A 25,604-nucleotide genomic window follows, 5' to 3' on the forward strand; every position below is an offset into this window, starting at 1 on the left:
ATTTAAGTCATTATGCATTCGTCCAAATATATACCCAAAGAATGTACACCAAGAGTGAACCCTAAGGTAAACTATGGACTGGGGTGACTACGATGTGTCAATGTAGGTTTATCCCTAGTAACACACAAATCATTCTGGCGAGTGGTACAGATAACGGGGGAGGCCACGCATGTGTGGGAGCAGGAGGTACATGGGAAATCTCTGTACATTCCTTTCAATTTTGTTGTGAGCCAAAACTGCTCTAAAAAATAAATTCCTTTTTAAAAAATTGTATATGTGTGTGTATAGAACAGCAGATTTAAAACACCAGAATTCTGTCTCTTCACCTAGATGACAATTACCTGGCAGAATCTGTGCAACATGGAACTCTTTTGGAACTCTGGAGTCTGCTAAAGCCTTACAACTTCCAGAGGAAAACTTACAACATAAATTGAGGATAATTTTGGTCCGTTTCAGTCCTTAGCACAGTGGCAGCTATCTATTTCTCACTCCTAGCCACCCGGAAGGCAGCTTGCACATATCCCTGGAACAGCTTACACGCACCTTGTGTCGAGGAGACAGCAGGGGTGGCATAAAGAACCTTGGGTCTTTCAAATATCGGAGCTCTGTTTCCTGCTTCTGATCACAGTGCAAATAAAGAGGCAGGCAGACATTGGTATTTCACCTCCCCTATTGTTGCAAGCAGAGTGGTTCCAAATAGGAAAAGGCACATGTCAAGGTTGTATATTGTCACCCTGCTTATTTAACTTATATGCAGAGTACATTATGAGAAACGCTGGGCTGGAGGAAGCACAAGCTGGAATCAAGATTGCTGGGAGAAATATCAATAACCTCAGACACGCAGATGACACCACCCTTATGGCAGAAAGTGAAGAAGAATTAAAGAGTCTCTTGATGAAAGTGAAAGAGGAGAGTGAAAAAGTTGGCTTAAAGCTCAACATTCAGAAAACTAAGATCATGGCATCTGGTCCCATCACTTCATGGCAAATAGATGGGGAAACAGGGGAAACAGTGGCAACAGTGGCTGACTTTATTTTTCTGGGCTCCAAAATCACTGCAGATGGTGACTGCAGCCATGAAATTAAAAGACACTTACTCCTTGGAAGGAAAGTTATGACCAACCTAGACAGCATATTGAAAAGCAGAGACATTGCTTTCTCAACAAAGGTCTGTCTAGTCAAGGCTATGGTTTTTCCAGTAGTCATGTATGGATGTGAGAGTTGGACTATAAAGAAAGCTGAGCGCTGAAGAATTGATGCTTTTTTTTTTTTTTTAATACAATTGATGCTTTTGAACTGTGGTGTTGGAGAAGATTCTTGAGAGTTCCCTGGACTGCAGGGAAATTCAACCAGTCCATCCTACAGGAGATCAGTCCTGGGTGTTCATTGGAAGGACTGATGTTGATGCTGAAACTTCAATACTTTGGCCACCTGATGAGAAAAGCTGACTCATTTGAAAAGACCCTGATGCTGAGAAAGATTGAGGGCAGGAGGAGAAGGGGACGACAGAGGACGAGATGGTTGGGTGGCATCACCGACTCAATGGACGTGGGTTTGGGTAAACTCCGGGAGCTGGTGATGGACAGGGAGGCCTGGCGTGCTTCGGTTCATGGGGTCGCAAAGAGTCGGACACGACTGAGTGACTGAACTGAACTGATTGCTGCAAGCTCTACTCCCTTCAACCGAAGTGACTTCCAGGGGATTTAAAAGGTTGGCGCCCTCAACAAAGGAAACTATAAGCAAGGTGAAAAGACAGGCTTCAGAATGGGAGAAAATAATAGCAAATGAAGCAACAGACAAAGGATTAATCTCAAAAATATACAAGCAACTCCTGCAGCTCAATTCCAGAAAAATAAATGACCCAATCAAAAAAATGGGCCAAAGATCTAAACAGACATTTCTCCAAAGACATACAGATGGCTAACAAACACATGAAAAGATGCTCAACATCACTCACTATCAGAGAAATGCAAATCAAAACCTCAATGAGGAACCATTACACGCCAGTCAGAATGGCTGCTATCCAAAAGTCTACAAGCAATAAATGCTGGAGAGGATGTGGAGAAAAGGGCACCCTCTTACACTGTTGGTGGGAATGCAAACTAGTACAGCCACTATGGAGAACAGTGTGGAGATTCCTTAGAAAGCTGGAAATAGAACTGCCATATGACCCAGCAATACCACTTCTGGGCATACACACCGAGGAAACCAGATATGAGAGAGACACGTCCACCCCAATGTTCATCGCAGCACTGTTTATAATAGCCAGGACATGGAAGCAACCTAGATGCCCATCAGCAGACGAATGGATAAGGAAGCTGTGGTACATATACACCATGGAATATTACTCAGCCATTAAAAAGAATTCATTTGAATCAGTTCTAATGAGATGGATGAAACTGGAGCCCATTATACAGAGTGAAGTAAGCCAGAAAGAAAAACACCAATACAGTATACTAAAGAATATATATGGAATTTAGAAAGATGGTAATGATAACCCTATATGCAAGACAGAAAAAGAGACACAGATGTATAGAACAGACTTTTGAACTCTATGGGAGAAGGCGAGGGTGGGATGATCTGAGAGAACAGCATCGAAACATGTATATTATCAAGTGTGAAACAGATCACCAGCCCAGGTTGGATGCATGAGACAAGTGCTCAGGGCTGGTGCACTGGGAAGACCCAGAGGGATGAAATGGGGAGGGAGGTGGGAGGGGGGTTCAGGATGGGGAACACATGTAAATCCACGGCTGATTCATGTCAATGTATGGCAAAAACCACTAAAATATTGTAAAGTAATTTCCAACTAATAAAAATAATTGGGAAAAAATAAAATAGCTACACTATTAAAAAATAAATAAAAAAAGGTTGGTGCCCTTTTCATCCCCTTCTTCTTTTTTGCTTTTTCCCTTGGGAGCCAGATATTAAAGATTAGGACAGTAAACAGACAGTCCAGTGGTTAAGATTCTACACTTCCATTGCAGGGGACATGGGTCCAACCCCTGGCTGGGGAATTGAACCTATGGCTGCTTGATGTAGATGTATGGCAGAAACCAACACACAATAAATTAATAAATCAATTTAAAAAAATACACTGCATGTCTTACTTACAGAAAAAAAAAGAAAAAAGAATATGGTATCTGGCAAAACTCCCCTTCAGAAGTGATGGAGAAATTACTATTCTCAGATAAACAAAAGCTGGGAAATCTGGGACTAATAGGCCTGCATTGCAGAAAGTGCTCAAGGTAAAATAAAAGGACACTAGATAGTACCTCAAAGCCATGTGGAGAAACAAAGAGCTCAATAAAAGTAAATAAATGGCCAATTATAAAAGCCAGTATTATTGCAGCAATAGCTTTTTGTTTTCTATATAGTTTGAGAGACCAATAGATTTAAAGAAAAAAGAACAGCTATCAGTTTAAGCTAGTATTACTGTAACTTTGACCTGTAACTCCAAATCTTGTTTTCTTTACAATTTAAGAGACTAATGCGTTGAAAAGAAACACTAGGTTATATTTCCAGGCACATATGTATAAGATGGAGTTCTGTGACATCAACAGCCGACAGGAGTGGGGTCAGCCGCTGTGAAGTAGCAGGTCCTGTCTGCTATAAAATTCAAGTTAAAGTGGTGTAACTTTGGGATGTTAAGTGTGACCCCCCATGGAAACAACTAAGAAAACAGCTACAGAACAGACACAAACTGAAATGAGAAAGAAATTTACACATTTTACTACACAAAGTCATCAACTAAACACAAAAAAGGACAGTAATGCAAGAGGTGAGGGACACAGAAGCTGTGAGGTATGCAGAGAACAAATAGCGCAGAAAGAGAAGTCCTTCATCATCAGTAATTACTTCACGTGTAAACAGATTAAACTCTCCAATTAAGACAGAGATTGGCAGAATGGATAAATGCATGTAATCCAACTTATGTTGTCTACAAGAGACTAACCTGAGATCCAAAGACACAGGCTGAAAGCGAAAAGATGGAAAAAGGCATTCTGTGTAAATAGTAAACAACCATGAGAAAGCAGAGGTGGCTGAACTAGTTTCAGACAAAACAGACCTTAAGTTAAAAAGGTTAAAAGAACCAAAAAAGGACAATGTACACTTACAAGCCATTCAGTACAGCAAGAAAAACAACAACTACAAACATTTACACATCCGAGAACAGACCATCAAAATACATGAAGCAAAAACTGACTGAACGGAAGGGAGAAACAGACGGTCCTGCAATAACAGTGGGAGACTTCATTTATTGTGCCGGGCTTTACAGGGCTTTGCAGATATTGCATTTTTTACAAATTGAAGGTTTATGGCAACTCCAAGCTGAGCAAGTCTATCAGTGTCATTTTTCCAAAATCACTAGCTTACTTTTAAATCTCAGTAACATTTTGGTAATTCTCACAATATTTCAAACTTTTTAATTATTATAATATTTGTTATAGTGATCTGTGATCTTTGATATTACTATTACAAAAGGATTATCACTCACTGAAAGCTCAGATAATGGTTAGAATTTTTTAGCAATACAGTTTTTAAATTAAGATCTGTAAATATATATGAAACGGTAGTGAAAGTGTTAGTCTCTCAGTCATGTCCAACTCTGTGTGACCCCGTGGACTGTAGCCCGCCAGGCTCCTCTGTCCATGGGATTCTCCAGGCAGGAATGCTGGAGTGGGTTAGCTCCCATTCCCTTTCTCCAGGGATCTTCCCAATACAGACATAATACCACTGCACACTTAACTTTTATATGCACAAGAAAATAAAAATATCTGTGTGACTCACTTTCCTATATTCACTTTACTGCTGTTGTCTGGAACTCAACCTGCAATATCTCCAAGGCATGCCTGTACTCTGCTTACAATAATGAATAGAACAACCTGGCAGGAGACAAGTAAGGAAACAGAGGACTGCACATAAAACCGACTAGATCTAACAGACACACACAGAATACTCTATCCAACAACAATAAAAACACATTCTTCTCAAGTCCACAGGGCCTATTTTTCAGGAGAGAACATATGTTAAGCTGTAATTAAGTCTCAATAGATTTTAAAAAACAGATATCATATGAACTATCTTCTCTGACAACAATGGGATGGTGTTATAAGTCAGTAACAGAAGGAAAACTGAAACACTCACAAAATTATGGAAATTAAATAACTTTTAAAGAAAGAAGACTCAAATTACCAAATCAGCAATGAAAGTGGGGACATTACTACCTATTCTACAGAAAGAATTATAAGAGAGTACTATGAACAATTGTACGGCAAAAAACTGGATAACTGAGATGAAATGGACAAATTCCTAGAAACACAAGACCTACCAAGACTAAATCACAAAGAATTAGATAATCTGACCAAATCTCCTAGTAAGGAGATTTAATCAGTAGTCAAAAAACTCCCAACCAAAACCAATTTCTAACAAAGAAAAGTCATGGACGTGATGGGTTTACTGGTGAATTCTACCAAACATTTAAAGAAGAACTGATACCAATCCTCCTCAAACTTTTCCAAAAAACTAGAGAAACACTCCTCAACTTATTCTATGAGACCAGCATAAACTTGATACCAAAGACAGATAAAGACACTAAAAGAAAACTATAATTTCCCTTATAAACACTGATGCAAAAATCCTGAATACAAGCCTGGCAAAATGAATTCAGCAGCATATTAAAAGGACTGCATACTTACAGCCAAATGGAATTTATTTCTGGAATGCAAGAATGGTTCAACATATAAAATTCAATGTACACATCACAGTTTTCAACAGAAAGAAGGGGAAAAAACCACATGATCATCTCAATTGATGCAGAAAAGGCATCTGACAAAATTAAACACCACTGCATGATAAGAAAACACTCAACAAACTAGGCACAGATGGAAACTACCTCCATATAATAAAAACCTCACGCGAGGGCTTACCTGGTGGTCCAGTGGTTGAGAATCTGCTTGCCAAAGCCAAGAGACACAGGTCCAATCCCTGGCCCAGGAAGACCCCACATGCCATGGAGCAGCCAAGCCTGTGCGCCGCAACTACCAATCCATGTGCTGCAACTATTGAAGCCCGTGCGCCCCAGAGCCTGTCCTCTGCGAGGAGAAGCCCCTGCAATGAGAAGCTCACACACCACAGCTAGGCAGCAGTCCCCGCTGTCCGCAACTAGAGAAAGCTCACATGTAGCACCAAAGACCTAGCACAGCCAAAAACACATAAATAAAACTTAAAAAAAAAAAAAACCCTCATATGAAAACCCCGCAACAAACACCATACTCAGTGGGGCAAGACTGAAAGCGTTCCTCTAAGATCAGGAACAAGACAAGGATGCCTGCTTTCACCACTTCTGTTCAACACGTTTCAGTAAGTTCTAGCCACAGTGTTTAGACAAGAAAAGGAAATAAAAGGCATACAAGAAGAAATAAAACTATCTCTGTTTACAGGTATGATCTTACATAGAAAATCCTAAAGATTCTACCATAAAACTTAACAGTAAATGAGCAAAGTTGCAGGATACAAAGTCAACACAAAAAAATCACCTGCATTTCTATATACAAATAATGAGCAATCTAAAAAGGAAATTATAAAATGTTTCCATTTCCAATAGCATCAAAAATAGGACTTTCCTTCTGGTCCAGTGGTTAAGATTTCCACTGTAGAGGGTGTGGGTCCAATCCCGTGTCAGGGAACGAAGATCCCACATGCCACATGGCACAGACAGAAATAAAGAAAGAAGTTCTCAGGAATTAAACTCAACCAATGAGGTAAAAGGTCTGTACAATGAAAACTACAAACACCACTCAAAGTAACTAAAGACATAAATAAGTGGAAATACATTCTATGGTTATGAATTCAAGATCTACTATAGTTAAAATATCATTACTATCCCCCAAATCTACAAATTCTATGTAATTCCTATCAAGATCCCCATGACATTTTTTTAACAGAAAATTCTAAAATCATACGGAATCTCAAGGGACCCTGAATAGTCAAAACAATCATGAAAAAAAAACTTTAAAGAAACTAGAGCACTCTTCCTGATTTCAAAACGTACTACAAAACTACTATACTAATCAAAATAGCCACAGACAAGACATATAGGCCAATGATTTAGAATAGAAAGTCCAGAAATAAGCCCTCACATACACGGTCCAATTATATTTGACAAGGGTGCCAAGACCATTTAATGAGGAAAGAACGGTCTTTTCAACAAAAGGTGTTGGGAAAGCTGGATATCCACAAGCAAAACAATGAAGTTGGACCCTTACCTAACAACATACACAAAAATTAACTCAAAATGGACCAAGGACCTACCTAAATATGTAACATCTAAAAAATTATAACTCTTAGAAGAAAACATAAGAGCATCACAACACTAGATTTGGCAAGAATTTCTTCGCTAGGATACCACATGCACAGGTAGCAAAAGAAAAAACATGCAAACTGGACTTCATGAAAATTTAAGCAATTTTGTGCACCAAAAGACACTGTCAACAGAGTAAAAAGTCTACCCAAAGAAAGGGAGAAAATATTTGCAAATCATATGTATGATATGGGATTAATATCAGAATATATAGAGAATTCCTACAACTCAACAACCAAAACACAACTGAATTAAAAAATGGGCAAAGGACTTGAACAGATGTTTCTCCCAAGAAGATATATAAGTGGCCAATGAGCACATGAAAAGATGTTCAGCATCACTAATCATTAGGGAAATGCAAATCAAAAATACAAGGAGATACCATTCTTAAACCAATTATGATGACGACTATCGAAAAAACATAAGTCAACAAGTGTTTAAGAGGATGTGGAAAACTGGAAGCCTGTGTACTGTTGGTGCCCACAGTACAGCTCCTGCTGAAAACAGTAGGGCAGTTTCTCAAAATATTAAAAAATAGAATTACCATTATCATCCAGCAATTACACTTCTAGGTAGATACCCAAACAAATTGAAAGCAAAGTCTCAAGATATTTGTATATCACGTTCATGGCAGTATTATTTGCAATAGCTTAAACATAGAAGTTACCCAAATGTCTCCTGATAGGTGAATAGATTGGTATATAAATACAATGGAATATTATTTAGCACTGGAAAGGAAGGACATTCTGACACATGTTACAACATAGATGAATCTTGAGGATATTATGTTTAGTGAAATAAGCAAGTTACAAGAAGAAAAGTACTGTATGATTCCACCACCATGAGAGACTTAGTCAAAATCATACAAACAGAAAGTAGAATGGTGATTGACAGGGGCTAGTGGTAGGGGAGCTTGAGGAATTCTTGTTTAATGGCTATAAAATTTCAGTTTTCACAAGAGATGGATGGTTGTGGTGATGGTTGTACAATAATGTGAATGTAGTTAATGCCACTGAACTATACACTTAAAATTAGTTAAAATGAAAAATGTTATCTACATTTTATCACAATTTAAAAAAAATAATTAAAAAAAAAGAAAAGTTACCTGGGTAAGGCTCCTGTCATGGAGAGTGACAGACCAAGGAAATGAAAGTCTCTATTTTCTATAATTTAGGAACCTCAGGGGTATTTGAATAACTGATTCAATATTTTCAAATAATAAAACTTTTAAAAAGTTTCACTATAGTTAAGATGAATGTGATTGAGAGGAAAATCTTATACTAAGATTCCATTGTGATATATTTGTTGGGTAAAATCAGTATATGGTTTTGTCTCATTTATTATAGAACTCTTTTAGGATAGAGGGCAAAAGTGCTGAAACTGCAAGCAGGACTAAGGCGTATTTCTTTTCCTTTTTTCGTAAGTTCCTCTTTTTTCCATAGGGTTACTCAGTTCCACATGCTAAACAGGCCCAAAACAAGTACCTGAATAGGTAAAGCCTGAAATTAACCGTAAGGTTCAGCATCATTTGGACAGAAACCACGAGCATTGATGGAAAAAGCCATTATTTTCTGACATAGTGAACAAAAGCAGTATTAAACCCCTTTCACACTCTAAGCTGTTGGGAGTTATTCTGGATTGGCAAAACATGGCCCATGTAACCACCACACTCCTCTGCAGCATCCATAGCAGACACCATTAATTCCTCTTCCCCTGAGGCTGGCTACAGCATCAGGACACCGATCAGAGGTCATTAAGCACACTGGATGAAACCTCCCTGTCATGCATGGCAACTGATGTGCTATAAGCAAGGTCACTGCAGCTCCCGTCCTGCCTCTCCATCTCTGAAGCGGCGCAGACGATTCTGTTTGAATCATGCCACGTTAACAGCTCTTCAACTGTTGTCACGTCCCGCCTCTGCGCAGACAAGAGGCCACTTCAGTCAATTTCAGATCAGCGAGAAAGATCACTGTAATTCCAACTTACAGTTTCAAGGCTCTGCTGGAACTCCACAAGTTTAGCTTCAGCCTCCTTATAATTCTTGAAGAACATACAGAGTTCATACATCTCCATCATCAACAGTAGTGGGGAATCCTTTGAGGAAGAGTTTGAATGAAGTTACAAAATCCTGAAATTTAATACTATTTTCTCAATGAATAATGCCAATACAAGAGAGGTTACAGTAAAACAAAATTATTAATAAAGTTTCATAGTAAAGTGAAATCATCTATGTTAAAAAGAACAGAAATTAAATTTGTATTTCCTTCTGGAAAAAAGACCTCAGGCCAATCACACCTACTCCACAGCGCATTTTCTGTCTGTCCTGTACCTGGCCCACTGCACACGAGCGGCGGACACTCCGCTGTCTGCTGCTGAGAGTGTGGGCAGCAGGCCCTCCCGGGTAACGGGCTCCACGGACCTGCTAAACCACTGCTCGTCTGTGGCATCCGTCAACACATTGCCATCACTTCGATGGGAGCTTTCAGGTCAGAGGATAGGAGTTTTTGAATTAGACAGTATGGAGCTGAACCGTAAGTAAACAACTTACTAAAACACTTTGAGATCCTGGGCATGTTTCTTAAGCTCTGTGAGCCTTGGTATATCACTCTGTAAAATGAGGATAATATGACTTTGTAACATCCTCATAAAATACTACTTTTCACAGGATTATTGTAAGAATCAACTAAAATGATATACAAAGCACTTTGCTAAATAAGTGATAGTTCTAGTATCACTATCTGTTGTTGGCTTGAAAAAAAAATCCCAGGGGCAGGAATAAATGAAAAAGCCAATGTTGGATATTCTGAAGTAAAGCCTTTAAACTGAGGAAAGACATGAACTAAGACTACCTTAAAGAAAAGCTGGAAACCTCTGATGAGAGTCCTGATCTTCTGCCTCATTAGCAACGTCCTCCAGATGACAGAGAGGTCCTCCAGGCCCCAGATGTGGCCCTCCACTGGGTCCTGAAGGGGTCCCACTGCTTCCGCTGCAACGCAGGGCTCCACAGAGGCGACGATCCAAACACAGAGGCAAGAGACAGCGCTGGCGTCCTGCCAGCGGAGAAAAGTCTTAAAGAAAGGAAACGACGACGCACGGACTGCCTGACTGAGGAAGCTGCCAGCAGTGGTATTTCCTGCTGAGAACAAGTCGCCTCGCTAAATCGGTTAAGATGACTTGAAAAGCCTTCAGACACGAAACAAACTCTAGTGAACAACCAAGGGACTATTATAAGCTGTCCCACAGAGTACAACAGGCCAAAAGGCCAAAAACCTGCGGGGATCTATGTGGATGTCAGGGAAGTACTAAGTGTAAGAAAGCAAGCCTGTCCTCACAGAATTGCTGATCAAGGACTGTTCCGAGGATCTCCCGTCCTGCTCAAGATGCAGAGGAGGTCGGCCCACCAAAGCACCCTTCTCTGTGACTGCCAGCCCAGAGCCGAGGATCTGACCACTTAAGTTACTGAACATTAAGGCACAAAGAAGTGCATGAGATGGCCCGCGGCCTAAGCGGGAGAAGCAGAGGTGTCAGTGACCTGCAAACCCACGCTAGAGCCTCCCCGAGGTCAACCTCCTCTGTCTTCTTTCAGCTTTTTCTACTGCCCTCTGAGTCCTTAATTTAGGCTTTTTGAGATTCTCACCTGGAGACATGAGGCCAGGACACTAAGGATTGGGGCCTTTTGTTTCACTGCTTCTCCCAGGAGCCAGCACCAGGAGTTTGGCACCTCTGAACACTGAAGCAGAATCTGAAAGAAATCTGTCATCTCTTCTTTGTGTCTCTGGAGTTCCTGTGAGTACATGTTGCAGACTTGATCACTGTCCATTCTGGAGTTGGACACTGAGGGCAAGTTCTCAAAAGCCAGTCTTAAGTGGTCCTGAACAACAGGGCTGAAATACTGGAGAAGATATTTCACCTAAAAAACATATTAGATGATCAAAAAAGACAACCAAATTCCAATTTCAGCTGGAGCTAAAAATGTTGGAGAAAGAGGCAAACTTGTTCTTTCTCACCCTGAACTGTCAGAAGTGACCACACAATTTTACAAAGTCATTTGTTATGTTTGAGTGAGTTTCCAGATTCAATCTAGAGTCACACAAACTCTTCCTTCAGCTCTTTAGTAGTAATGACTGGTCCTTTGTCTGAAGCCAAGCCACAGAAATCTCAGTAAAAATAGTTACCATAGCAAACAAAAGCCTATGATACACAACAGAAAGAACACCGTCTTCTGAGAAGTGCTCCAATTTCCTCTTCTTTAATAACCAGGAACAATCGGTGGCTTACCTCCTCTGGGTGATGACTATGGAGCTGGCTGTGAATAATAAACTGTAACCAATCATTTGCTCTGGCACATTCTCTAAGGTAAGATGTGCTCGGTTTCATATTGTGGAGCCTGCAGAACTGTACCACTAATGCCCACTGGCTGCTGGATTCACTGGATAACCTGTAATTGGGAGTGGACGTGGGGCTAAGAGGGAAAGAACTTGTTAAGATATAGCTTTAAACTGGAAACTTAGCAAAAAATAAATTTAACTACAGCATATTCTCTAAAATGCCTTTCAACAAACACCAAATACTTACTAGAAGGCTTTGAAAAAAGAACTCTTTCATCCATAATGCACAACAGTTTTCTCAGCATACTGGCAAAATTCCTTTTCCACCCCTCCTCCCCACCCCAGTACCAGCCAAGTGCCTGTCAAACCAGCTATGTAACGCACCATCTTTAGGGGGACTGAGAAAACAGCTACTCGAGAACTGAGTGCCTAATTCTCTTGCATGATTCCCTTTTAGAGTATCAGAGGGAGGCCTGACAGGTACCTGGACTTCCTTGCTAAGGAGAGGGTGCGTGCTGAGAAGGAAGACTGCTGAGAACACAGTCAGTGACGGCAGGGAACAGGAGAATGGTGCGCCGCCAGGGCTGGGGTGTCAGGGTCAGCCCAGCGGACAGCAGAGAGGAAAGATGACATCGATGTGTAAGGAGAGGCAGTTTTGTGGAGACATGGTCACCTCACCTTCCATTATCAGTTGACATATATTAGCAACAACAAAAAAATCAAGGACATCACTTAAGAGTCAAATTTTGTGAGACCCATCCTGCACCTGATTCTGACATGTTAACAGCGGAGACGTCTCAGACCAGCAGGGCCCTGGGGGAGGCAAAGCTCCTCTCCACCTCTTGGGAGCCCTCTCTAAAGAAGGAATCATTATCTTCATCCTCCTTTTACTGATGGCAAGATGCATTAAAATACGCTACATGCTCCATGAGGAAGAAGATAAGGTCTAGGGGGACTGGCAAAAACATCCGAGGGAAGGAACATTAGGCAAACACAGACTGGAATGGTCAAGCTTCCTGAAAAAGAGGTGAGGGCTGCAACTCACAAACCTCTCTATTTCCTGCTGCTGAAGGTTGTTCCATATGCCTTCTTCTAAGAGAACAAGCAACTCTTCTATGGTTGCCCTTTCACCCACAGCAAGTTTAGACAGTTTTTCAGCTATAAGAAATATAAACAACAAAATATGGTCAAGAGAAAAATATGGTCAGGTACTGGGCATTTCTGCTTTTTTTTTTTTTGGCCACAATGCATGGCTTGCAGGATCTTAGTTCCTCAAATAGGGATCAAACCTGGGCCACTGCAACGAAATCAGTGTCCCAGCCACTGGACTGTCAGGGAATTCCCAGGAACTGGGCATTTCTACTTGAAGAGTGTGGCCCAGAGACATTTCAGAAACCCATTAAAGGGCCCAAAGAAATGAGATAAAGTACAAACATTCTGTAGAAAAAGGATGAAAGAGAAGATAAGTGTTTCTTCCCCAACCACTCACAATTCAAATGCTTTAGACCTATTTGTCCCTTGTCCTTTAAATAAAACAAACAACACAAAGGTGCTGTACCTAGAGACTCTCTGATGGAGTTGTACTGAGCATCTTCATTTCCGCACTTGTAGTTCAAAATTATATTGGCCACTTTCATATCAACTCTGAGCTTGAGGCTGTCGAGACCAAGCAATTCTAAGAAGCACACACAGGCGGCTCCTATCGAAGGTATATGGAAGCAGGAGAGCCCTAAAACATAGGCTTCATTGCCTGCTTTCTGGATCCTGAGAAAGAAAAGCATCAAAAACCACATCAGCACGCGAAACTTCTTTCTCACCAGGAAAAGCAGATGGAATTACACCAGCGATACTTGGACTCTGTGGCTTCCTCCCCGGCCCCGCTTTGGTCACCCCTTGTGCTCATCTATTTAGGTCCCTGGCAGCTTTTAGGGGTCTTCTGGCTCCACAGCCCCCTATTCCTTTGTATTTTACCTTTTCCTAAAACACCTATTCACAGTCCAAGTAATTTTTGCTTCCAACTTCATTCAGGGGAACATGGAACAGAATTTATGAATGACTGTCAACTTGTGATCTTATTAATTATGAGTATGTACACAAACTACCAAGAAAATTAATGGCCCCTAAAGTTTGACATCATAAAGCTCATGCATTTTAAAGGACTCAGATAATGTTCTTTTATATGAATAGAAAAATTCAGAGGAAAGAGACACATGAAATTAACCATGCTTATTTTTACTATGTACAAAAGAATGAAGCTGAGAGACAAAATATTTTTTTTTTCATTTTTCACCCTTCTGATTTACTTGAATATTTTACCATAAAGATGCATTAGTTAACTATAAAATAAACCAACATACTAAATCTGTATTTAGCTGCTGATTGTATCAATACTCCTCCCAATTCTGTGCTATACAAGTGAATTATAAAAGACCAAGATCTTAAATACAGAATTGACATCTAATTATAGAATTCCCTCTTTGAAACTGCTAACATTTGGCAAGCTCCTGGTTCAATTTTTAAAGACATGATTTTAACATATATATTTATGATAGTTTAAAATATATTTTAATCTTTTTCCTATTCACAAAGTAAGATTAAGTGCCAGGAACCTAGGGTATACAGAGAAGCACAAATGAAAAAAATATACACCTAATTCACCAGCCAAATAAAATGACCAACTGTGGAATGTTTCCAGTAGGTTTTTATAAACGCATGTATAAAAATACACAAATATGCCTTTTATTAAGAGTATAAATTATGTTTTAAATACTCACAGCTGCTTGGGGGTCTTGCTCTTGGTTAATTCCTGAACCAGAAAAGTACCAAATGCAAATGATGGCCGCCCATGATGTAAATAATAAGCAAAATTCAGACGTTCTACTACAGCATATTTATTAACCAGGTCAGGGCTAGAGAAATGTGGGAGCTGACTCGCTGCATCTGGGGGAAAGTGAAGCAAAATTAATCCTCTGCACCTCACCACGATTAACTTCAGATCAGCATGTGGAAAACTTAACTTGGCAATGGTGAAAGAAAACTGGTTGCTATCATCATTTTGTACCACTGTGTATCACTCTGAACCCCCAAAATGTCGTAATTTTATTTTAATGTGGAGCAGTAGCCCTCATTTTACACAAAAATGTGTACCTCAGAAGCCACAAAAAAACCTATAAATTATGTTTTAATCCTACTGAACTTGTTATCTTAGATGCTGTAATTCTATATTTGATGATTCTTTTAAGTTCACATTGGCAATAACTCTTTAATTACAAAATCTGTTAATGATCAGCAAACAGAGCTTTTTAACTCATTCACACAGCTCATTACACAGTGAACGCCTTTGTATTGTGTTTATACGAATCCTCTATTCACCAAGACCAACGCACTGTACCTTTTCCAAAATACTGAGAAGAATATTCTTTTCTCCACATTAATACCCTAATAATCTTTTATTATAGCTATTGTTGTTTCTGATGTTGTATTCATGAGCACATTATCTACATCTTTCTAAGACCAGCAGAGTATTTCAAAGTTCCTCTGTGCCCATGAAAAAAGCAGAAAAAAACCATTTTTTCTCTTTTTACAGAAATATGAAGTAAAAAGATATGTGGATGTGGAAAGTTCATATGAAGTAACTATTCCTATCAAGCCCTAATCTTTAATTGCTTCTTAACCACTAAAGACCTACTTTAAAAAGGAGATAAAACATTTTGAACTGTAAGGAACCATTTCTGGAAAACAGTGCACCTGCTCTTATTTTTATAGTTCAAAGCTGAAGAAAAATTGTATCCTCCCATGCAATTCCAAAGGAATTTTTATATTCTGACTAGGCTCTTAATTAAAAAAAGATCTGAAGACTTTAGAGGAGCCCGTCATCTTACAAAGCTATTCCTTAAAAGGACACCTCCCTCCAGATTAAAAAACTGTCACATGTCTTATCTGTATTCTTTGTAAGAGCAGATGGATTTTGATAACTTACACTTGCATGTAGAACCATTCATTCATTCATTCATTCAATATTTACAGAGTTCACATAAAGCCAAATGAACAAATCTGAGTCTTTGGTTTTTTTTTTTTTTGGTTGCACAGCACAGCAAATGTGGGATCTTAGTTCCCTGACCAGGGATTGAACCTGTGCCTCTTGCAGTGGAAGTGTGGAGTCTTAACCACTGAACCACAAGGGAAGTCCCCAAACTTGAATTGGGTTCAAATAAGACCCTAATTTTTTTAGTGGTTTGCGGGGCTGGAATGGAGGTTTTGTATAAGGGAAAATTTTCTCTGACCTGCTGCAAAAGCCAAATTTCCATGCAGTTGCCTTATGGTCATTTTCCATGGTAAAACCATATGAAAAAAGAAGCAAGCATTCTAGTTAAACACAACCCTCCAATTTAGAGCATCTGTATTACGTCTTCATAATAATTATTTCATTTAATTTGTGCTTTATTTCTTTAAACATGTTTTAAACTTCTAGAAACACGGCAGGGAGCAGGTCTTCCGCTTCCTCTCAGTTCCCCTGGTGTACCCGGTCGGGAGCTCCACACCCATCAGGACCTCAGGACTCCGGCTGACTCAGGACTCCTGTGCATCAGAGCCACACGGGGGGTTCTGCCTACTCTCCAGTAACCTCACTGAGATTAGAATGAGTATTTTCACTTGAAAAAGCAATAAGCACTACTTCATCCTGCACTGAACAAATACCAATTGGGCATCCCCTACAGGCCCTGCACTGTGCCAGGCACAAGGTAAATTCAATATATCGAAATCTGAACTTATGAAACTGACATGTTAGAAAATGTACTTTTATGTACATCAGTAAATATTTATAGGATATGTATGATGTGAAAAGTATGAATTTGAATCCTGCTTTAGAGTAATACAGGCAGAGGCACCACAGGTAATAGGATATTAAAAGCTAACTCAAAATGAGTAAGTAAAAAAGAAATAGAAAAAGCAAAGTTTAAGAACGGCACACACATACACACACAAAAATCAAGGAAATGTTTATGGTCTAGAGAGGATGGCAGTGTGTGCACCTGGTGGTTGCCACGTAAGAGCTTTTAAATGCGTCTGTGTCGTGTGAGGAAGGCCCTTCACTTACCCTATTTCATGGAAAACTGACGAGAGGTCAGATCAGCCGCCCAAGGTCATACAGCTATTACATGGTAGAGCCAAGATCTGTCTCATGTTACAAACACCTGTGCTTTTAACCTTCATAATATTAATACTATATTGCAAGTGAACAAGGATTTTTGGAAAGGGAGAAATTTAAGCAGAAGGTCTATATTACATTTTCCAGCAAGTACAACACTAGCGACCTCAAGACTTTTAACTCAAAGTATGTTTTCAATTCAGTTTCCTATAAAATGTTTTTCATTAAAACTACAATGAGGTATCAACTCACTCTGGTCAAAAAGGCCATCATCAAAAAGTCTACAAATAATAAATGCTAGAGAGGGTGTGGAGAAAGAGGAATCCTCCTACACAGTTGGTGAGAATGTACACTGGAACAGCCACTATGCAGAACGGTATGGCGGTTACTTAAGAAAACTAAAAACAGAGTTACCACAAGATTCAGTAACCCTACTCCTTGGCATTTATCTAGAGAAAACTAATGCAAAATGATCATGCACCCTGATGTTCACTGCAGCAGCACTGTTTACAACATGGAGGCAACCTTCATGTCCATCGATAGGTGGCTGGATAAAGAAGATGTGATACACACACACACATATATATACTTATATACAAACACTCTCACACAGCAGAAAATACATATGTGTATATACATATACATACACATAATGGAAGATGTGAGAGAGAGATATATATATGTATACACACACACACACACACATACATACAATGGAATACTACTCAGCCTAAAAAGAATGAAATAATGCCATCTGCAGCAGCAAACATGGATGGACCTGGAGCGTATACCAAGTGATATAAGCCAGATATCCTATCGCTTAGATGTGGGATCTAAAAAAATGATACAAATGACCTTATTTACAAAACAGAAAGAGACTCACAGACACAGAAAACAAACTTAGTTACCAAAGGGGAAAAGGGCAGGGAGGGATAAATTAGGTTAGGATTAACATATACACACTAACAATGGCCTACTGTATAGCACAAGGCACTACACTTAATATTTTGTAATAACCGAGAAGGGAGAAGACTCTGAAAAAGAATATATAACTGAATCATAGTGCTGCACGTCTGAAACTAACATGATATTGTAAATCAACTACACTTCAATTAAAGAAAGGCATGCCAGATTTATTTTTTTTTTAAGTTTCTATTTTTAAGATAGAAAGCATGAGGGAAAACTAGACTGGCTTTACATAAATGATCCTCTACTGTCAACACTGCTGAAATGCTTCCAAAGCAAGAAGAATCCATAGTGACTTACCTCCTATAGCCAATGTATTGGCAGACTGCCAGCCAAACAATCTGCTAGGGTCAAAGGGCAACAGCGACTGGAAAAGAGGAGAGGTCAAGTCAGAGCTAACAGTTACTGGTTGTGACGTGAGTCAGTCACGTGAGAGCTGCACTTTCTCCTTCACCTGCTCCCCTCCCCACAGCAGTTAAAACTTCTCATCCTTCTAGGTATAAATTCTTTGAAACAAGCTATGAACAAAAAAGAGGGTATGAGACATTTTTCTACTTTAACAAAAACAGAACTGGCTATGTTTCTTTTAAAGATTCTCTTCATTTCAAACTATGTCTGCAAAGTTTACTGTCTTTTGGTAGAACCAGCAACAATTACAATGTAAAAATGGGCTTTATAAATGCTTTGGAATCAAAAGGCAAGAGGACTAAGAGGCTAGAAAATGCTACCATAAATACAACAAGGTGTGCTGTGGCAGGTCAGGAAAGAGACAGCTAGGTCACGGGCTAAAGGAATGTGATGACCAAAGCAGCAATAACAATGCCAAAGAAAAACAGCAGACGAAGGCCAGGTCAATCAGAAAAGATCTGAGAGCAGGGAGCACGGGCTGTTTGAAATGTGTAAGGTCAAAGGTTTAGCAGACAGTAAACAGACTGTGGGAAGGAGACAGAGAACTATACAGGAGACAACAGAACTATTAGGTCCAGATTTGGATGGCGGGGAAAAGAGCAGCTTTAATTTTATTTACGTATGTGTGTGTGTATTAGATTATGTATGTAATTACTTTAATTCATTCATTCATTTATTCTAAGGCCCCCGACCAGGGATTAAACCTGGGCCATGGCAGTCAAAGTGCCAAGTCCTAACCACTGGACCACCAAGGAATTCCAAAGCTGCTTTAACTTTAAATGAAGGGAGAATCTTGTGGTCTAGTGAAGAGGGAATACTTTTCCTAAAACAACAGGACTAAAAAACTGCTTCAACCTAAAAACAGAACAAAGAACTGGAAACCACTTCTGTTTTAGGCTGATAGGATCCACTTTATGTAGTAAAACATGTATTTTTTATGCTTTTATGTAACCACTTACATCTCTGTAACCCATTTATCTCATTTCTGCAATGAGATAAGAAGCTTGTGATAAATATAAATCTGACTGCTTCCTTCTTCAACAAAGTTTTGCTACATTAAAAACAAACCAAAAAACGCTGCTGACACGTATCAGCAACAAGTGGTTCACAGACTCACATGTGCCTGGGGACCACAGTTTAAGCAGCACAGGTCTGTACAATTTCCACATTAGAGTAAGAGGCTTTATCTGTTTTAGGCTTATAGGGTTTATGTTTAACTGAAGACACTATGAGAATATCTGTACTCAGGAAAAAAAGCAAAAGCCTGCTGAAGTGAGAAATGAGCAAAACAAAGTGTTCTATTTTTTAAAAAAGTATTTAATTTTTAATTGAAGGATAATTGCTTTTCAGAATTTTGTTGTTTTCTGTCAAGAAAGTGTTCTTAATTGACGGTCCCTCAATAGGTTTCAGGGAACCTGTGAATTCCTTTGAAATATAACTAAAATTATATGCAATTTCTCTGGGTACAGGATTTGTAGCTCTCTCACATTCTTGAAGAAATCTTTGTCCTGAAAAAGGTGACTTAAATGAACAGCCCTATTCACTGAGAAGAGACAGAAGTTTATCAGTGGGAGAATGAAGCAGCTTTCAATGAAAGTAGCAGACCAGTACGCTGGCCAACTGCCTGTCTGCCCTCCCACCCATTTCTACCTTTCCTGTGCTCTGCCCTGAATCGCAGACAACTGCATTTCCCAAACTCACCTGCACTTTGGCTACCAGACACATTTAGCCACGAGAGATTAAAGGTGGGAAGAGGGGAGAAACTGATGTACTTTCCCCTTCTGTGTTTTCTGGAGCATCTCCTACAAGGTTCCAGCCCTTAACACTCTCTTCCAAGCCCCCAGTAGGCAGCCTGGTTCTGAGTGTGTCTCTCAGAGAGGCTCCCGCTGCTGGGTTCAGATTAACACCACTTTCTGGCAGCCTTAGGGGTGTTGATGACTTCCATCTTTGTCAATTTTGAGGCTGTCTCCTCATCACACACTTGGCCTCTCCTTTGCTATCACTCTGTGTAAGTGATTTCCTACATTAAATGGCCTACACACGGGAGACTCTGGCTTCCCAGGTGGCACAGCAGTCAAGAACCTGCCTGCCAACGCAGGAGACACAGGTTTGATCCCTGGGTTGGGAAGATCCCCTGGAGAAGGGAATGGCAATCCACTCCAGTATTCTTGCCTGGAAAATCCCATGGACAAAGGAGCCTGGTGGGCTATATGGTTCATGGGGTCACAGTCGAAAATGACTGAGCACGCACATGTTAGCTTACTTGGAAGACCCAGAATGGTCTGTCTTTTCCACTCTGGCTGATATGTCTCAGTACTATACCTGAATGAGGTGGTAGAGTGTAATATCGGGAGGCAGGACACTAGGGGCGGTGTACTGTGGGAACAGAGCAGCTTTAAGCTTTGGGTAAGAAGTTAATGCCATCTTCAGTAGCTGGGGATCTACTTTCTTCAAAGAGTTCTCATTTTCTCCATTCTGAACAACCTAAATGAAAAGACAGATAATGTGATACAGAATAATGTTTTTCTCTTTTCCAAATTTAAGTCCCTTTTTCATAAGATACAAGGAGTAACAGGCCAATAGTTCTAGTTCTGATTTAAGACAAACTAGCTGCATGATCCTGGGCTAGATATTTAATATCAGGTAGGTTTCAGTTTCTTCAACTACAAAATTAGGAAGTTCAGCTACATCAGTGGCTTTCAAACTGCATAAGGAAAATCTGTCTGAAAACAGGCTCTGATTACAACAATATTTAAAATTTTAAAACATTAAGTATTTAATTGGATATTAAATAGTAAATATTTTAAAAGAAAAAAACCTGCCAGACTAAATGACTCTTAGGTTCTTTCTCTCAGGTCTCAAGTTATTCTATGACTAATTTCTAACAGGTGGTTAAAAACAGAGGAATAAGTAACCATGAAGTTAACACATACTGCAACATCTAAAACAGGTGGAATTAAATTAAGCTAGCATCAGTAAGGAACTTACAGATTAGATGTTTAACAGCATTCTTAAGTTCCCTCTAACCAGCCATGCTATACTTTCAAAAAAGCAAAAGTTTTCACTGGGTTCCTCGAAAGCGTTTTTAAGGGTAGCTAAAAATTATGATTTCTTTTTTAGCTCTCAAAGAGGTCAAATAATAGAGAATATTTCCCAAGCCACAGATTCAAAGTATACTCACTCCAAGGAGCAATCAGATCTTGATTCTAACCTAAAAACAAACCTGGGGTATCAGAAAGCAAATAAAGGGGGAAAAAAATCTCTACACAACATTCAGTTGCCCCTTGTATCCACAGGGGATTGGTCTCAAGACCTTTACAGATAACCAAAATCTGAGGGCCTCAAGTCCTTCAAATAAAATGCTGTGGTACAGCCATCCCCTCCACACCTATGGCTGCAGAACCCCTGGATGTGGAGGGCTGACTGTACCGGCCTCCTCCGAACTTAAGGGGATATGACAAAAAGCTTAAAAATTCACTGTTGTTTTACACTCTTGAATAAAATACTGGTACACGGTTACATTTTAAATCAACTGAGAGCTAGAAGATCCACAGGTATTTCTGCTACATTTATAATCAGTCCTGTACTGCTATGACACGTGAAAGCGCTGTGCATACCTGGCTGACGCCCCCGGGGGCAAACATTGTTGCAGCAAGGGCCAGGAGGGTATGTCCTTCCAGCAGCATGCTGCTGACCCCGGCCTGGCTGCTGGGGATCAGGATCTGAGCATTTGCAAGGCTAGCCTGGAAGATCAGTTTGGGATCTGAAAAATAAGAAAGTACATTTTTCTCCTTGAGAGAGAAATACTAAACTAAGGATTATATGTGCTTCCCTTGTGGATCAGATGGTAAAGAATCCGCCTGCAATGTGTGAGATCTGGGTTCAACCCCTGAGTTGGGAAGATCCTTTGGAGAAGGAAATGGTAACCCACTCCAGTATTCTTGCCTGGAGAATTCCATAAACAGAGGAGCCTGGAGGGCTACCGTCCATGGGGAAGCAGAGAGTCAGACACGACTCAGTGACTCACACACATACAAGAATTATATAATTCTAAGAAAGAAAATTAATTTTTAGCTCTACCCACAGTAAGGACTTTCTAAATGCAAATACAATAGGAAATCAGATTACAAAGGGAAAGAAAACTAGATGACTACATAAAAATAAAAACTTCCATTCAAGGAATGGAAACAAGGAAAATTAAAAGGCAGTAATGAACAAGGGGGAAAAATCAACGCAAGACAACAACCTAACAATTAATGTGTTCAACAAAGAGCTCATACAAAAACCCAAAATATTGACTCTAACAGATAAATGGACAGAATAACTGTTTTACAAAGAAGAAAATATAAATGCCTGACACATAAAAATATATAATTAGCAATAAAAATGCAAATTAAAACAGGAATTAGATACCATATATCACCTATCTGCTTCTTAAATAAAGCTTGAGCCGAGATTATGGTCAAATATTTGTCTACAGTTATATGACTTTTTAAAGAGTTTACAACTTAAATTTCATTCAAAAGACCGGTTATTTATCCAAAGCAATTTCTGTTTTAACATAGGACACCCATACCTGTTAAATTACTGGCAACTTGTCGACACTGAACTAAAAATTCAAACCAAGGGTGAGCTTCATGTAATTCTTTTTTTCCCAAAAAAGGACAATTTGGAGGACTAAGTCTGTATATAAAACAAACACACAAAATATCTGATTAACATAAAGGGTAAGACAGACAATTACAACCATGTTTGCTCAGATGATAACTAGCATTAAAAACAAAGAACTCTGCACTTAAAAAGCAAATAGAATACAATATACTCTCAGTCTTATGTTTTTCATATGCCTTATATATGATCTGGAAATAAAGAAAATTTTAGAGACAGAGATAATATCACTTAAAGTGTTTCCTACCATGATGAAATTTTACCAACTCTGTATAAGATTATCAGAATACCTTTGTGCTTTAAGATACTTTATATTTTATTTAAAAAAACACACAAAAACTCTTTAGCTTTCTCAAGCTTAAGAGATTTTTTGAAAACTTTTATATAGCTACAAGAGAAGATGAGACTAAGCAGTTAAGGGTCATAACAGGTCCTCTGAAAATATGGCTTTTAAACCCTCACTTGCCAGTAGTTTTAGGGGAAATATTTCTGTGTTCAAGTAAGCCTCAATGATATGAACAAGAAATACATCCTTTGTTTGAGTTCCTAGCCTATACTACACAAAATAAATAAAAATGTTCTCATTCGCAGATGAATGTGGATTCTGGAAACAAATATAACTAAATCTAACTTTACCACTTACTAGCTGTGCACCTTAAACAAGGCACTGAGTCCCTCTCAAAGCCTCAGTTTCCTCATCTGTGAAATGGAGGTGTGAATAACCACCTCACAGGATTTCTGAAGATTAAAGCACTAAGAACAGTGCCAAGCACACTGTAAGCACTCACAGACTAGAGACCACTACTACTGTTATTATTCCTGACCCAACACTGGCCACAGATAGGATTCTGCCGGTTGATCTTATTTAGGTAAGTATATATATTGATATCTGACTATCTAAATATAAACTTTAGAGCAAGTCTAAGATACCCTGCAGTTGCTATAAAGTCAAACTTTTGAGCATTTATTTGGTGATGAAAGTCCAAGTTAACCTTTAGAATCTTCCCTCCTTTAAACTTTTAAAGCATGTTAAAGCATTAAATAATAAATGAATAAATATTAATAAATTAATATATCTAATTATTTAAAAGGTTAATATCGATGCTACATAATTAACATTCAAACAACACATGATAAGCATTTAGTTGAATGGAATATTAAACTAAAAGATGTTATCAAATGTTAGAGTGGCGGGAACTATTTCAAAAAGATCAGTATTGCTCACATGAATGCTTAATATTTTCCTAAAAGTCATATTCAGACGTAATACTCAAAGAAGGAACATGAAGGCTTCATTCTTAGTACTCACTTGTAATGGTCAAGATAGACATAAAGAAGATATTGCAGACTGTGTTCCAAACAATAGAGAATGAAGTGAGAGTGGAAATCCCAACCTTCTTTGGACCTATAGTTTTGAACAGCGAGGGCATCCTGCATCACACCCCCAACACGGTTCAGTCTGGCAAGGAAGAGTTCAAAGTCTTCTAACTCAGATGTAAGAAAAATTCCATTCCTATTGGGAAGGTTTAAATAAAACATGGCAAGTTTAAAAGTTGCTAGATTCAGAGCAAATCAAACCATCTCCAATGTTAAGTAATCTCAACTAGTTAAAAACTAGTATTTACAAATTAAGAATGCCAATTCTTATCCCATAAATATGTTCTGAAACACATCTTTTGCTAGTTTCCAATAAAGGTTTCTGCACCACTATAGTATTTTAAGGCAGTAATGACAGTCTCCAATTATCTTAAATATTTCAAAAACCTAAACTAAATTACCTCCATTTCTTTGTGTTTGACTGGAACTGTGACAACCCACTATGGCTCTTGAAGTTAGATGCTTTACACACATTGAGGAATTCACCAAAATATCCAAACAAAATCATTAAGAGATTAAAGCATAACAAAGAGTAACTTAAACAGACCAACTATTAAAGAACAGAAATTTGTATTTAAATAATTTATAAGTTTACTGTTAATACATCATGAAAGGCAAAGTTTTAGTCGCTCAGTCATGTCTGACTCCTTGCGACCCCATGGACTGTAGCCCCAGGCTCCTCTGTCCATGGAATTCTCCAGGCAAGAATCCTGGAATGGGTAGTCATTCCCTTCTCCAGGGGATCTTCCTGACCCAGGGATTGAATCTGGATCTTCTGCATTCAGGCAGATTCTTTACCATCTGAGACACCAGGGAAGTCCATACACAGCATTAAAGGAGTACAAAAAAAAAGTATGTGGAGTTTAGAGAAACACCACATAAGCCACCACCTAGATTACAGGACAATGTACCTAGAAGTCCTTGGAGTATTCCTCTCCTTTTACATGAGCTTTTTTGCCCGCAGAGGTAACCACTATCCTGATTTTCATGATAACTGTTTCCCTACTTTCATTCACCAACATAGTTTTACTACCCATTGTGTGTAGCCTGAAATATTAACAATATTTGGTTTTGGCTATTTCAAACTTGACATACATGAATGGAACACCCTGGACACACTGCCGCCTTGCTGCTTCTCCCTCTGAACACTGTGTGGTTCACCCACGTTGATGCCTATAGCTGCAGCTTGTTTTCATTGTTCCATTGTATGATTACCCCACATTTTATTTTTCCATTCTACCTTTGATAGTCATTGCTCCTAGATTTTTGGTAAAATAAATTTCCCTTTCTGTGACTATAAATACGGAGCATCTTCTCATATGTTTTTTGGTCACGTGTGGTTCCTC

The 25,604-nt window shown here is 39.1% G+C and overlaps 1 protein-coding gene and 1 non-coding gene across 6 annotated transcripts in view; both read right to left on the reverse strand.

The window, feature by feature from the left end:
• Positions 1-25,604, reverse strand: part of SPG11 (SPG11 vesicle trafficking associated, spatacsin) — a 73,069-nt gene that overhangs the window by 20,755 nt on the left and 26,710 nt on the right. For 3 of the 5 annotated variants that reach the window (XM_043472788.1, XM_043472787.1, XM_043472792.1), the window contains exons 16-27: positions 24,191-24,394; positions 22,790-22,896; positions 21,831-21,976; positions 20,536-20,697; positions 18,106-18,172; positions 14,465-14,630; positions 13,249-13,454; positions 12,740-12,848; positions 11,641-11,824; positions 11,000-11,272; positions 10,212-10,412; positions 9,349-9,456 (exon numbers count right to left, since the gene is read on the reverse strand). In XM_043472788.1, the coding sequence (XP_043328723.1) occupies positions 9,349-9,456; positions 10,212-10,412; positions 11,000-11,272; positions 11,641-11,824; positions 12,740-12,848; positions 13,249-13,454; positions 14,465-14,630; positions 18,106-18,172; positions 20,536-20,697; positions 21,831-21,976; positions 22,790-22,896; positions 24,191-24,394 (1,933 nt within the window). The remainder of the gene's footprint in view (positions 1-9,348; positions 9,457-10,211; positions 10,413-10,999; positions 11,273-11,640; positions 11,825-12,739; positions 12,849-13,248; positions 13,455-14,464; positions 14,631-18,105; positions 18,173-20,535; positions 20,698-21,830; positions 21,977-22,789; positions 22,897-24,190; positions 24,395-25,604) is intronic. The other 2 variants (XM_043472791.1, XM_043472790.1) reach the window with 1 other exon arrangement.
• TRNAQ-UUG lies at positions 18,897-18,968 on the reverse strand. Its single transcript has one exon. It is a non-coding gene; the product is annotated as a tRNA-Gln (tRNA).

Source organism: Cervus canadensis, chromosome 6 (genome assembly GCF_019320065.1).
Source record: "Cervus canadensis isolate Bull #8, Minnesota chromosome 6, ASM1932006v1, whole genome shotgun sequence".
NCBI classification, from domain to species: domain Eukaryota; kingdom Metazoa; phylum Chordata; class Mammalia; order Artiodactyla; family Cervidae; genus Cervus; species Cervus canadensis.